This window comes from Opisthocomus hoazin, chromosome 2, assembly GCF_030867145.1.
Source record: "Opisthocomus hoazin isolate bOpiHoa1 chromosome 2, bOpiHoa1.hap1, whole genome shotgun sequence".
In the NCBI taxonomy this organism is placed as follows: Eukaryota; Metazoa; Chordata; class Aves; order Opisthocomiformes; family Opisthocomidae; genus Opisthocomus; species Opisthocomus hoazin.
In genome coordinates, this window is record NC_134415.1 from 47,715,931 (window position 1) to 47,731,893 (window position 15,963).

General features: G+C 38.3%; 1 protein-coding gene across 7 annotated transcripts in view; it reads left to right on the forward strand.

The window, feature by feature from the left end:
- The window catches only part of MACROD2 (mono-ADP ribosylhydrolase 2), a 975,983-nt gene that overhangs the window by 19,354 nt on the left and 940,666 nt on the right, over positions 1 to 15,963 (forward strand). For all 7 annotated transcript variants that reach the window (XM_075413509.1, XM_075413505.1, XM_075413506.1 and 4 more), the window contains exon 3: positions 3,211 to 3,318. In XM_075413509.1, the coding sequence (XP_075269624.1) occupies positions 3,211 to 3,318 (108 nt within the window). The remainder of the gene's footprint in view (positions 1 to 3,210; positions 3,319 to 15,963) is intronic.

Below are 15,963 nucleotides of genomic sequence, written 5' to 3' on the forward strand. Positions count from 1 at the left end.
ATTATTCAAAATCCTGTTTCTTAGTTTCTCTAAACCTAGTATAGTTAATGTTAAGCTTTTAACTGTAATAAGGGTAGGGCTTTACAAAAATAACTATAGCAGCAATAGTCTGGTTAATTTCAATTACCATTTTACATTTTATTCCCATTTTTATTCCTTAGTATAACATTAGGATTTTTATTAATGTGCTAGTATGTACGCATGGTGTGCGAAAAAAGCAATGCCCTGGAATTGCTGGCTTGTCCTTACTGAGTTACTGTACCATGAATTACAGGTTAATACCTACGGCATTTGAGTTTCTTTGGCATATTTGAGGGCTTACTGTACTTACTCAGAGATCTGAGATTTATCATTACCTTGGGAAGAGAATTTGAAGAAAATGAGTGCATGGTGTTTTTTTTTGTTTTTTTTTTTTTTTTTTTTTAATCTGAGAAGCAGACAAAAATGTGTGATGAAGGAAGATATGGGAAACAAAGGTGGGAAGTGAGTTTATAACAGCCAGGAATGACTTCAGTGTCCCTGCCAGAATGACTAAACTGACTACACGAGAAGCAAATAACCCATATCAGATATCAGTTTTGACTTTTTAAGAAATGTTGTCTGACAGCCCCAGAGAGCTAGCAGATGGCAAAACAAAAATGGTCATCTCTTCTACAACTGTTTGTATGATAATTTGGATTACTTTTGTAATCAGCAGCATTTTGGGACACTTGTTGAGTGTCTTTGTGAATGAGGCTTGGCTCTCCATGACTTCTGTCAGTGTTGAGCATCCTTCTGGAACAACTAGAAAAAATCCTCTGTTAAATAGGGCTTCTATTGGAAAAAAATGAGGGTAATCTATCAAAGATGTACAGGGCAGCAGATGCTTTTACTGCTGAGCTGTATTAAAGACAGTGGTCATCAGGGCTCTTCCAACAACTGTGGGGCAGGTGAGGGCCTTGCTGAAGAGGGCATGGTAGATCATATAAAAGTGTGTTGTTTTTTTCTCTCATGAGGCAGTGAATTTACTAATGCTTTTCCATGAGGAAGGAGTCTCAGGAGAACCATGCGCAAATATATTCAGTACTTGGAAAGAGTGAGCACTAAAGGCAAACTTGTAAAGGCTGTGGAGGATAGAAAATTGGGAGGCAGCACTGTTGCGCGCAACACCGTCTTGTGTGTCACCCTATAGAAAGAGTTAGATGACCTTGCTGGTAGATTGACTAAGGGACATCTCTGCTTTCGCTCTGACTCAAATTGGTGATAATGAGAATTAGGTTTTTTTTTATTGTGTAGTGTCTTCTCATGACTCTTCCTGGTGGATTTTTTGTTATTTGTTTTTGTATTGTATTGGCACAGATGCTGTAGGATCCAAACTGTACTTTCTATTTAATGGTCTTAATTTAAAGAATTTCATGTGTTTTGATTTGATGTTAACTAGCGTTGCAGTAACTCGGGATTTGGGCAGAAGGTGGAGGGGGACGACGACAGTGTGCATTTTAACTTTGACAGAGCTCAAGTAGGATGCTCTCTGGGGAGGGATGGGGAAAACAACTGTCCTACTTGCAACAGAATGCAGTTAACATGAAAGCAGATGATAAATCAGACTAAATCTGTCACAGCTGATTTTTATTTTAATACAACGCAACAGCTAACTGCAGTCGTTATCTTCTGTAGAAAAATGGGTGAACAGTACAACTTGTAGTTTAGAGTAGTACAAGGTTCTTAACATGATAATGAAAACTTGATACCTTTTCACAGAAATACTTTCTTTGCTTTGGCTAAGACACTGAGTGTGTTCTGTTGGCAGTGGAATAGTTGCTGTAGGAGCCAAATACTGGAATTAAACTCCTGAATATCCACACTTGAATACAAGACTATCTTTATGCTAATGTAAGCGACAGTGGCAGTGTATCTTTTGTTGGAGGTGGCATGGATTTTGCGCTAGGTGTGCAATAGCTAATCTAAAGTAGAATTGAGTGAGAGTGGTTATTTAGGAGTGGTTGAGATAAACCATTTCTGATACCAGTCCTTTGTGCTGAAGTTGGAGAAGGAACACCTAAAATAAATGCAACTTTTTTATTTCTACTTACAGTTGCTTATAATGCTGACGAATTTGAGCAGGTATACCAAAATTTGTGGAAATTGATTAAAATGAAGACTGAGTTGAAAACTAGTGGGCCAGGTTTGTTTGGACTTATGCCTTCTGACTAAATCTTCTCTTGAGAGTTTTTTTCTTACAAAAAAATTGCACTTGTTTTGAAGATTGAGAACTGTTTCCCACTTAATTTTTTACTTTAGCAATGCAGTTCTATTTCTGGTCAATGTATGAATGATGCTGGCATCTTTAGACTTGGCTTGTGTCAAAGAATTAATTTTCAAAAACGTTAATAATTTAAAAAATCAATTAAGCAATCTTTCCTTCTCTCATTAGTTGTTTGCTAATGATGTGGATGTCTTAACAATGTAAGACTGTGTTAAGCTTTTTGCCAGTATGTGTTCATAGAAGTGTTTGAGGTAACTGAACAGTTCTATAGATTGAGTATGATGCAGATGAAGTGAATTGGTGATGCAGAAATAAAGAGTTTACTGCAATAAGGGACATGTTATAACATTTTTTAGTAATGAATCTTTTGAGAGCTAAAGTGTGTTGTGTCTTCACCCCCCGCCTTCTAGTTCAGCAATTTAAGATGGCAAAGCTCCAAGTTTAGATTTACTGGTGGTTTTGTTCAGATTTTTCTTTTCCTCACTATCTGCTGCCAGGGTTAGTTCTGAATTTTGGGGTTGCTGGCAAATGCCATGCTCAAGAGTAATTGTACGTGTTCTGAATAATTTTGGTTTGGATAAGTTATCGCTTCAGTGGGAGGATTATCTTAACTAATTCTTATTTTTTTGTAATTTGCACACTTATGGTAACCAAATAAAATTATTTGATTCTAGCTCAAAAAAAAGTGTATGTGTATACAGTTTTTTAATCAAACAGTATGTGGGCAAGGAATCAGTGCTTCATAGTAGCTTTTTTTTGAAAATAAATAAAAAGCAAGTAGTGTGATTTTTAGGTAAGTGCTGGTATTTTTGTGGGTTACCAGTGCCCTCTCTAGGCAAAACTGAGAGATGCTGCAGTCTGAAAGCAGTAGTGTAACTGGAACTGCTGATACCCGCTCTGGACTTACAAATAGAGATCTCAGACCCACGTTTGTAATCTGGTTTTACTGCTTTCTTGTTTTGTAGGTGAAAATGCTGAAGATGTTCTGCAGGGGAAGAAAAGTCTGAGCGAGAAAGTCTCCCTCTATAGAGGTGACATTACACTGCTTGAAGTTGATGCCATCGTTAATGCTGGTAGGTGGTTAAATGTTTTATATTATGTCTTTACAATTCTTTACAGTGTCACGTTAAATGTTTGAACTTTGAAAAGTTGTGTAGAATTGGTATGTCCTGTGGAAGTCAGCTGGACACTACATACTTGTTTTTCCCAATTTCTCTATATTGCATCTGTTCATCCTCTGTGCCTTTGCTGTGTGAAGGAATATTGCAAAACTGTAATAGCATAGTTGCCAAGAAAAAAATGGTGATCTTGCATCCATCTTTTGACTTAGGTTGAGTAGCTGAGGCCTCAAACTCGAGACTGTAGAAAGCTGAACTTTGATACTAAATTACTGCAGTACATTCTGGTTGGTTTTTATAAATCTAGACATTTGTGGACTAGGTGATGTGAAAACCTTATCAATAAGGTGATGAGAAAACTGATTTTTCCATTTTATGTGGCTTGGATATTTGCTTTCTTGAAGGGAGGTAGTGTCTTTCAAATTTTTGGTTGTGACCTACAGTGTTATAAATATTTTAGTACTACTTCTTGCTTAGTGACCATGTCTATGTGTATGCAACATAGGTGAAGAACTCTGCATAGCATCTTCTTGTGACAAAAGAGCAGGGGGGAAATGACTCTGTAATTAATTCATTTGTGCACTAGGTTATAATAAGCTAATTTGGCTGTTTGGGAAAGACTATGGGAAGGTTTCCCCCTACACACATGCCCCAGCTAAATCTTGCCTGTGCTCCCCACCCTAAAAAGAATACAGTTTGTGTATCCCAAGCCTGGAAATTCTTTCCCCCTCCTAGTATTTAGCTGGCATTGTTCTTAGTTGTTAGGATTATTGATTAATTTTCAATAAATAATTTTTGGTATTATTAATTTATTGGAAGGAAACGTATTGCAGTATCTTCTCTGTGATGGAATCAAGTGCAGAGATTCCCAAGGTTCTATTGGCCAAAATGGCTTACCACACTAAAAAGCTATGTGGAGATACTGTCTCATGTCTGTGAAGAGTGCAGAAACGTTTGCTTTTACAGTGTGGAAGTTAGTAAACAGACTCTTGAATTGTTTGATGTTGTTTCTCTCTGCCTAACTCCCACTTTACAGTGGAGACATGCTACTGGCTTTTGTGAAGTACAGGTACAATCTTTGGTTATCTCAGAATGCATTTTTGCACTCAAAGTAACGAGGATGGTATCTCCATGCACAAGTTGTTTGATTAATCTTCTAGTTTACTAAGGCACAAAAGCCTTTCCAAATTGCAGACAAACAATATGGTAGCATCCATGTAGTAACACGATCCTCTCCTCACTATGTTGGCAAAGCCTCTGAAGCTTTAATATTTTAATTCCTCCCCCTTCTCCCGATTCTTTCAAGATGATATTTCCAGTAGTGCTCTGGCTGACTTCCTTACTTTATTGCTCTACAGTAAGTCAATATTAGCATACTTTTTTCGATTTGATTTATATTTAGATTCTCTTTGTTCATAGATCTCCGTTGAATTACAGGCTGTAACTGGTTGTAGATTAGCTTCAGAATTGGAATACTTTATTTTCCTTGATTTAAAGGGGTTTTCTCCCTATCTCTTGTCTAAAAACCAGTCTGCTGGTCTATCCCAGTCTACCGATTACATTATCTACCTGTAAACTTGCCTGCCATCCTGGTAAGGAACATATCTATCTGTGTAGAAATAAAAAAAAATAGAACTCAATTAAAATCAGCACATATTAATGTAACTTTGAGAAAAGGATTAAAGACCACTCAAAATGACGCAGTAAAACTGAGGCTGAAAGACCTAAAGAAGGACTTAAGACTCTTCAAGTATCTAGAAGGCTATTGGCAGAAAGAAAGCAGTTGTTTCTACTGGTTTCTTCTATAAGTAAGATGAAGAGGAGTTGGGTTTGGGCCTAATGAGAGATTCAGATTAATGTTGGTAAAATTGTTTATTGGAAAGTTGGTGATACTCCATGATGTCAGGCTTATATGTAGCAGCAATCCTAGGTCAGGACACTGGTACGGGTTGGTTTTTGAGATTCTTCTAGCTCTCTTCTGTAATCTTTTGTAGTTCCTAAAATGCATAATATGTTAACTATTATGAATTGTTACAGTTACCTTGAAAATTCAAATCTTTTCTATATGTCAATGCAGTAATTAAAATTTGAGTGTAAGCCTTTGATTTGTTCATGGTTTCAGTGTTACGTTTTTTCTTTTGAAGTTAAACTTTTTCCACTTATTGTGGAGGAGTGGAGGGTAGCTGGAAAGCTTAACGAGGAGGATGTTTTGGTTCAAGATCTATATTATGCAAAAAATCCAGTTGCTGTATGAGAATTTTTTTTAAATCAAACAGGTTTCAGTCAAATTGTAGTGTCTCTTGGATGGTACCTAAAAACATGTTTCTGTACTCTGACACTTTTGCAAAGAACGCCACTGTCTTTCCTTCTGCAATTAAAATTATCAAAGCCTCAAAGAGATAAAGCAAAAAGTAGTCATGTTCTGTTTCTCCTTTGGAAAGCTCAGTCTTGCAGATGTTCTTATGGTGTAACTAACGCAATCCCACAGTACCAGCTTCTGTCTGCAAGATGAGTAAAATGCAGCCAGTTGAACGTGGAACAGGAGACAGACTTTTTAGAGGTGAATCTGTGCAAGTTCTTTGCTTACTTGAAGCCTTTTGTCTACCCGGAATGTTAATGACTGACACCCTCCCTAACCTAGGGCATGCAAATGGCAGGGGGAAGGAGGGAAGAGACCCGCTTGAGCTTTTGTCTCTGAATTTAGGAATTCTGTTAACTACCTCCTGTAATAAGTAGTTTAACATACAGCAAGTCATATACAAATTAAAGCAACAGGAAGATACTTAAAGTTTGAATTTTAATTTACATTGACTTACACAAACAACAAAATGTGTGTTGAGTAAAGGGAATAAATAGTACAGCAAATTCTGGGGCTGTGGAAGGGTGCCAGGTGGTTCAAGTTGTCTTGAGATTTGGATACGCATTAGCAGAAAACCTTAAATTTTCTAATACCTGCCTATGAGGGGTAAATGAGACACAAATGGATTTACTTAGTTAAATGGGGGTGTGAGAATATGTGCAGTAACTTGCCTATAGCATTGACTTTATACTGGCCCTCCTTTGTGTATCCAGGCAGCGTGACTCTTGGGAGTATGGCCAGGTTTATTTCTGAGCTATACTATCAAACTTCTGTTAAATTTAGTAGCTTACCTTATGCTCTGAATTCTGTTTCCCTGTTCACTTTCTCACATACAAGTGAGACAGTTGCAGTAATAACTTAATTTCTTTTCGGAGACTAACAAAGGTGCTAACAGTGATCTTATGTAGCTAAAGACCAAGATACCGCTGATGAGCACTGCTACAAAAGGATCCACTTTTCTCCTAGATTTAACAGACAAACTGAATGTTAGTTACTTTCCAAAAGTGTTTTACAAATATTTGGTGTTAAGAGGACAACTGTGGAAACAGTGGAGGTAAAGTGGAAGTAAAAGTTAGTGTCTTTGCTCATCATCAAAACAGCCATATCAAAACAGCCACCGAAATAATTTGAGATCAGAGCGAGGATCTATTTTCTGGCTTCTGAAGAGAGTGAGAGTTAACCTGAGATGCACCGTGATGGAGAAGGTAGCTGAAAAAAGGGGCTGATAAGCCACTTTGCTAAAATCTATGTCAAGTACCTACCGCTGTAAAGGTGTTATCCTTCCAGAATAGTTACTGAAACCTTCCTTGCTACTAATTGCATTGTAGACAAATATGACTTTAACTTGATGTTTTGCTTAAGGTGTTCTATTATGTTAATTTCCTTTTTTTCTTTTAAGGATTTGGCTAAGATTTGTACAAAAATCTTGTGTTTACTGCTATATATTTTTCTGCTCTTTCAGTATTACACTCTAAGAATGTGAACAGGCTGTTCCTGAAGCATGTGCTTACTGTGTAAATCGATGCTGACTGGCCTTTTAAACAAATTAAATTTTCCCGCATGTCAGTTCATCCTGATGCCAAAAGTGCTGCCAGCACCTGGAAGCCAGATAACCACAATTAGCCAACTTCCAAATAATCCATGGGAAATGAGCTTGGGAGATGTGTGTGTGAGTTCAGGGGAGGGAGGAGGAGGTTATTTGGTCCCCCTGCCCCTTTCTGCATCTGTTTAACACACATTTTATTCATACTGCAGGCATTTCCTGATAGAAGGTATTTCTGTGGACTGAGTGGGCTATGTGAGAAAAATAGCTACAGATAGTATTGGAACACTAAAGCCACAGAATGTGTAATGCCACACATACCACCTTGCCAGCTCCCTCCACCTTAATGTTTCTGAGCTTTCTCTAAGGATATGGATTTGGGGAGCAAGTGTCTCTGCTGGCAGTTAATTTAGTAGCAGTCCAAAATAAGTGGGGTATGCTCCGAGTTGTGACTCAAAAAAAACCAAAAAAACAAAAAAAAAAAAACCCAAACCAAAAAAACCCACACCCCCCCACACACAGAGAAAAAAAAAAAAACAAACCAAAAAAAACCCACCCAACTGTTTCCTTCTGAGTCTGCTTGCCTGCTGCCTCTACTAATTTAAATATTCTGGATGGTATAATACGATGGTTTCATAACTTAGGTGGGTCTGATGTAACACTGGTCCTGGCTGAAGTTTCCTGGGCCTGCTGGAAAACCAAAAAGGATTAGTCCACCAGTTGTGGAGCTTATTCTGCTCAGAGCAGCCAACCCAAAATACAGAAATAAGCAGTAAAAGCCTCAGTAAGGTTTGAAATATAAATTGTGCAATATTTATAGTATTAGCCAAGCAGTAAATACTAAATTTCCTCTGCATTTTTAATAAATATGGGGAAAAACATGTTTTATCATATGCAGTAACTTTTAATATCTGAAGTAGATAAAGGAGTTGCGTTTTTGGAGTGGGTGTGATATGTATGTCTATGTACCTAATATACCTTAAGCAGCACTTCATCACTACTGACCTCGGGTATTCATTCACTTATTACCTGTTAATAAATCTTACTGGCCTGGTTCTAAGATGAGAAAGTATGTACTGATGTGCTTGTGAGTGAGTTTTTACTAGGAGCAAGATTGAGGGGAAACGATTATGTGGGGGAGGGGAAAAGGATTATCCTTACTTTTATTTGATTGGGAGAAAGAGGATGACTCACAGAACTAGAAGAAATGTTATTTCTTCTTAGCTTTGAAAAATATTCTTGCATATCTGTACAAAAGTATGGTACTGAGAACAGAAACCTTTAATCTTTAGGAAAAAGGAAGGTGATCAATTCTAATCAAGTAGATATTTCTGGTAATGAGTCTATAGTGTTGCTTCTAAATTAGCAGTTGGACAGTTGGTACAGTTACAGCAACTAGGTCGCTCCCTCTAAATTGTACTTAAATGCTGGAATAATCTCTAATCCTCCAAAGTTTGGGGAGTAACTGTCACTTTTTAAAGGGAATATTTTTTCTGTATGAGAAACCAAATGGGAAGTAAAATCTCGCTCTGATAAATACTGAAAAGAGTTAGTGAAGAAAAGAAGTAAACAACTCTTTATACTTTTTTTTAATTAACTTCTGATGCTGTAATTTAGTTACTGAACCTCATACTGTTAAAGAGGATGTTTCCTCTACAGGAAACCATCTACGTATTGGCAGTGAGTCACTTCAGCTGGGTATGCAGGTTTGGCAGACACACACTGCACAAATTTCTTAGCTTCCTTGGCATATTCTGCAGGGCCAGCCAAGTGAAGGCATGCAGAAGGGAGGATGTCTTGATGGCTTTAAGAGGCAAGAGGTGTTTTCAGGGAGTGAATTACATCTGAATCTTTTTAACGAATTTGTAAGAGTTTGAAATGCTTATCCTGCTGTAGCTCCTTGTCCCGGTACTGGAACCATGTGGAACTGGAAAATGTTCAGTTTCAAATATGCTGTTTGCTTTGCTTGTTGCAGGGCTGGTTTTGACCAGAGCCTCTGCATGGCTCAGCAGAGAGGATGAAATAGCCCTTGTTGTATTAAGTCTCAACTTTCCCTAATGAAATATGGCTTTCTTCCCCCAGGCTTCTGACTTCACAGCCATGTTCAAGTATATTACTGTAACAGTACTATCTTTCTCAGTTTTTGTGACTGGAGATAGCAGCAGATTTTCTTCTGGACTCTTTTTTCATGGCCTTGACCTTGAAGTATAATCTGATTGCTTAATTTTGAGGCATCCCATTTTTCTCAAGTCCAAAATTACACATCAAGGTAGAATTACTATGTGTTGAAGCTGGGAACCAAATACATTATCACTGAATTATGCTTAAATGAGTGTGTAAGTATAGATAGTGGCTGAACTGTGTCTTTCCACATAAACAGCTTGTTAATGTGCAATCAGTCACTGCATTTGCCTTGAACTCTGTGCTTAATGAACAGGTGGGGGGGGAAAAAGGATGGATTCTAAGCTAGAACAGATCTGACATCAGGCAATTTCACTGATTGCTAATCGAATTCATTTGGCAACTTAATTTATCACACAATTTTCATCTTGTAGCTTCTGAAGTAGATATTACTTCAGAAGTGGCCTGTCTGAATATAATGAAGGTATTTTAGTCAGTCACTGGGCCTGAACTAGTATTGTGTACATACTTACTCTACCTCTTTGTTTTGCAGTGACCAGTAGTTTTTACTCTGGAGCTTATTTGAAATTATTCTTCAGCACTTCATTGGCTATGAAAATAAGTCCCTTAACTCAAATGTTCCTGCTATTGAAAGTGGAGTCAGCAGAACATAACATCTACCCTTAAGTTGCTTACAGGATTTTTGCGTGGGATGTTTGCATTTATTAACACTTGATTTTGTGGGTTGTTTTGGTGGCTTTTTTCCAACTGAGCTAAACACAAATGGTTGCTTATGCTGGGAGCGTCTTAGTGAATTTGTCTAGTAGCATGTTTTGCATGTTTTGTAAGCATGTTTTTAATGTTTTGTGTACAGATAGGGAAACTGAAAACTTGTATTGAAATCTCTTGCATGGAGTCATCTGGCATCTGTCTATGTAACTTACTGTTGTAATTTCCTCTAGGAATAGAACTAATAATGCTAACATTGTTGTTAATTTGGTTTTCATCTTTAGTGTGAGCAGACTGTGGTGTTAATCAAAGGCTTCTCAAATTAATTTACAGTTGATGCAATTGTCTGTTTTTGCAATTAGCCCCAGACTAATTTATATAAAGTCCCCACTTAGTCATCAGAAAAGTCAGTGTTAATAGTTGAGGGAATCGGTCATTCTTAATCATGACATCTGTGAGTGAGTCTGTTACTATTTTCTGTGGAAAGTGCTTTAAGCACAGCTGTTGAGTAGTAGACACGGTTAAACTTGCCCTCTGTTTTTGTCTAATTTCAGTGTAGTTCTTCCTTTTAGTGTCATACTCATTTGGATGAAAACTAAAAATCTATGTAAAGTGGCAGTGATCAAGAGAATGAAACCAAACAGAAGTACAGCTACAGATGCAGTTTAATATAGGTGGATTACTTAAGCTGCTGTCAAACACAATTTGCTCGAAGGATGTGGCGAAGGTTTAAGATTAAGACTAACTAGAATTGTACTGCAGCAAGTATGGTCACAATATAATTTGAGAATAACCCAGGTATAATTAGTATAACTTAAAATTTAAGAACAAAAAAATAAAGGATTAGCAGTGCTGCAGATGCACGGCAGGAATGAACTTTCATTTGTTCTGGGGTGCTTTGGGAGGGAGAAATTGATTGAGGTGAATTGTTCTCAATGTGCAAATATATTCTGCTGATGTCAACTAACAGAAAGGGCTTCTGGGTGGGTTTGTGCCTCAGATGAGGGCCTGGGAATTATCCTGCTGAATCATGTGTTGTGCCTGTGAGCTGAGAGACTCAGGTGATGGAATGAAGACCTAAACCATGCATGCCTACAAGGAAAGCTTTGCCTATCAGCCTGCTATATGGCCAGATACTTCAAACAGAGGGCACTTCACGTTAACAAGCAGTGGGCTGTGAGGGTTCACTGACTTACTGAGAAGCCATAAAAAAAAAGCGGTAGAGAAGAAAATACCCTTTCCATTTGAACAGTGCACTCAGAAGGCTCCTTAGACTAGCAGGTTGTGGACTGAGGCACCAGGTGCATAGCAAGTTGAGGTTCAGAGCAATGCTGTTTGACTTCGTGTTATTCCACCATGACGTAGAAGTCTGAGTAGAATGAGATGAGGGTGCAGGATATCTAAATATTTAAACCAGGTTGCCTAGGGAAGTTGTGGGTGCCCTACCACTGGAAGTGTTCAAGTTCAGGCTGGATGGGATTTTTTCCAACCTGATGTAGTGAAAGATGTCCCTGCCCATGGCGGGGGGGTTGAACTAGATGATCTTTGAAGGTCCCTTCCAATCCAAACTGGTTTATGATTCTATGAAATAACCCTGGCACAAAGTTAGATGGCCAAGTATCTCCTCTGACTGGAATCAGCATAGTCTGGTAGTTTTATGAAAATCCAACATAAAATGGGGAAGGTAGACATTTTAGTAGCCTAATTGAACCTGATGGTCTATAGTACCTGGAGTTATTAACAGTCTGGTCTTTATCAGTGTTAATGCTTTCAGGCCACTATCTTTTGCCTAGACCAGTATGTTCTCCTGATTTCTTTGTGCATCCATCGTTGAACCCATTTATTGTCCCTGATATATTTCTAGGCTCCCTGGGGCAATAGTTGTCTATATACACCATGTGTTGCTGATACTGTTGTTCACAAAAAAACCCAAAACCAAACTGCTTAGGAGCTTTATGAATACAAATGAAACATTTCAGGTAACTTTGACGCTTTCTGGAGTGGAAAAAATGGGTGGGAGTAGGGGACACTACTTGGATCATAGGTGACTTGTCAGGTTTAGAAGTAACTCATATTTTAGTGTTTGTGCTTTCACTTGATCCCTTAGCTGCTCAGGTTCGTGCTTGGATGCTCAAACTAAGCACACTATCTATCCCCTTAAAACTAGGGACTCTACGTTTTGCAAGCAGGGTGGTCAGAGCAAGCAGGCTCTGCTGGAGATCTGGGTTTCTAGCAGTGTTCAGGAATTAAGGGGAATAGTAATAGGCCGTGAAACATCAGGTCTTTCACTGTATCATCTTCTCTTTTAGCTTCTTTGTCCTCTGACACTGCTTTTTGTGGTTTGAGGGGGTGGTGATGTAAAATCCTTTCTCCTGTTAGTAGAACTTCTTTCCTGTATTCTAGGACTGTAATGTGGACTTTACTAACTATTGCATCAACGTGATTATTGATCCTTCATGCCGTGGTTGCCCTGGACCTTTTTTGTGTGCGTCCTTTCTAGAGAAAACTAGCAACACACAGGGAAAACACCTGCAAAGTTAGATTCCTTGGAAGTCTCTAACTTCAGTTGTGATGTTTGAGGTGTTTTGGGATGCCATGAATACTGTCTGACAGCAGGTGGCAATAGTGCCACTGTTATGGTGAAGCCACTTTTTGCCTGTATACCTTATATTTTCTTGAACATAAAATCAGTAATGACTTAAGCAGAGGAAATAAAAAACATTTGTTCTAGGACTGCTTGTTGGATAGGCCATCGATATGGCTTGCACTTATTAAATGCCTACTCCATTTCATTACATGTGTTTAGTGTGTGTTTGAAATACGAGACAGACGTGGTTTGGAAGAACTGTAAGCATGTTTTACTTCATAGAGGAATATATTTAGGAAGGACCTTGCTTTCAGCCTGTCTCATCCTACTTCTGACAGTGCTACTGTCATCTTGAGTGCACTGATGAAGCAGTGAGGTGTAAGAAACAACTCAAGGTCGTCTTCAACAGTTATGCTTTGTTTCATAATATTAAATCCACTTTTAATCAGGACTTGTGGGGGATTATCTAAGGACAGGGTTTTTTTTTAAGACAATGGTTCCAACAGTATGTTCTTGGTCAAGATAGGCATGTAACATGGTGCTTTTTCAAGCTTCTGCATTTCAAAAAACCCAAACCAGTCAAGCTTCTAGTAATTGAAAAGCACCAGGACACAAGAGAAGACTTCTTTAAAGTCTCCTCTTGCAGTACCTACAAAATCTTAGCTATGGGTAGCCAACTGGTAGGCTGAGATTGTCTGTATAACGTTAATATTGCCCCCTTGTGCTTCTCTGTTGGGATAGATGTTTGCGCTTTACTAGCTTTATGATGTAACTATAAACACATTGGGATGGGCTAGGTTATTCTTGGTTTGTACAGATATTAGCTCAACATGATCTCAGTCAGTGTAAGTAATATACAGTAAGATTAGCATGGGAATTAGAATTAATATGCAAAACATAATTCCATTAAATAGCTGCAGTTAAGCATTGAATAGGGGAAGGTCTACTTTGATCAGAGAAAGTAAACTTTAGGTTTATCTTACCTAACTTACTAGACACAGAAAATGGGATACCTACTCACCAAAATGGTAGTGAGACTTGATGTTTAGAAATGCTGTTGTGTAGCAGTCTGACTAACCCCCTCTGTCTCCTCTTCCTTTGCCTTTGGCAGGAGGCATTGCTTTTGCTTTAATTCTCTTAGCTGCGGAGTAGAAGACTGACACCGTTGTCCACCCTTTCTTATGATTTCAGATGTGGCTAGTGTTTTGCTATTTGCTGCAGATTCTGGGGAAGCTTTTCAAAATGTTAGTCACTTTAAATACAGTTTCAGTTACTTGTTACATAAATAATTACAGACTCTGAAATGCAGTTCAGGTTTTGCTTTGACCTATGGCTGTTAGAAACTGAGTTTTCTGACAAATAAAACATTTATGTTGCAAAATCACAAGTTGCTTTCTTTAGGAATTCAGAATGTCTCTTGCTTAAACATTAGTTTTAAGGGTATGCCTTGGCTTTGAAAATCTGGACTCCAAGCCCCTTTGTGTGACCTGCTGTCACAGTTGTAAAAATTAATAATGGCAGCTAAATATACATCAAAGCATGGTGGAGGCTTGCGAAAGTGGTATTTGCTTGTTAATCCAACCACAATGGCAAGTGTTTTTTGTATCATGTGCAAGTAATAGACCCTTACATGCTTATATGCCGTTGTTCAGAGTTGTTTCTGAAATATGCTGTGTTGTTTGGATGTACGTGGGAATTGTTTTGATTATAGTATTGAAGATGCTGCAGAGCCCTATGCTTTCTTCAGAACTGTGTGGCAATGAGATACCAGTGCTCCCATACATCCGCAATTCCTATAAAACTTGCACTTGGAGGTAACAGTAACGTTCAAACATGATTTTAGTATCTCCTGCCTGGACTGTCACTTGCACAAAGTGCTGGAATGGCAAGAGGGCACATGGGTGGTACCATTGCTTCCTCCTTTGGGGTGCCCTGTCCTGAATACTGGCCCCTTGGCTGCAGAGGAGCCATTAGGAGCTTTGCTCCTTTTTCCCTGAGCTGTGCTGGAGGGCAGGCAGACTCATAAAGAAGAGATTACTTGGCTTTTGTAGGAGCTATGTTGGAATGGCACTTGTTCTCCGATGGTTTCGGCAGTGATGCCTTGAAGCCCAGGGCTTTTCTTGCCTGTTCTGTTCAAATAGTTGAAATTTGTGGGAAAACAGTGATTCAGAAAACTTTTTAGGATTACTGCTTCTTCTTTTTTGTCACTTGCATGTCTATGCTGCAGTAACTTTAATTGCTGTATAACACGAATCAATTAAGTCTGTCTCTGCAGCACCTTTGTTTTGTGCTTTAAAGTTGGTTCTTGTGAAGTAGTAAATAGAAATAGTTAATATCTGGTATGCCTAGTTATAGGCTGCCTCAAAAAACGGTTATGTCAGCTATATTTGATGTGTATTTAGAATGTTTTGCATTGCAAATCCATGTTAGAAATGCTTTAATGTTTGAAATGTGAACCATATTGCTTTTTCAACAGAACTGTACTCTTGTCATGTGAAATACTGTTTCTTAAATAAAAAGTTATTGCTTTCAACTCTATCAAACCAGGCTACAGAGGAATGTAAGTCTTCCCAGTGACTTATGATAGATAATATTAACTGGCAACCCATTTCCTTTACATTTCTAAGAATTTGTGGTGTATAGCCTATTTCAGAGAAACTGGTTTTTCATCCTGTCGGTTTCAGTCCACAAGTGGTTGCATTGGGCAGTATGGTCCAGGTCACTACTTGACTAGTTTGAATTTCTTCAAATCCAAGTCCTGATATTACTCTTTATGAAATAAAAATTAAATTTTATAATGACTTCCAGAATAGTCAGTCAATGAAGAATGGTGAATTTTACCTGCAGAGTTCACTAAACTGTACTGGGAAAAATAATAAATCCCGAATTTATGTATAACTTCTTATTTCTGAGGTTCTGTGACAATTTGCATTTTAGGTTGGCCATTACCTTAAATAAAACAACTGAATCTTCTCTGGGGGAAGGGTGGACTGGGGCAAATACAGCAGTTCTTAGCTTTCCTTTGATTCCTTGGATGGAGCCATCTCCAAATGCTGGAGGCCAGATGATTTTTGCCTTGTCACAGCAGAGCTTTGCCTGCCAGCAGTTCTAACCTTGGCCATGACGCAGCTAATTATAGTTTCTTTTTTTTCTCCACTACTAGTTGACAAACCTTAGCATTTCAGAGAGCTGAGTGACCAGCATTAGGGCTGTTTCACCACAGAGTGATTTCTCTACCTTGTACCTCCTTTCTAGCAAAAA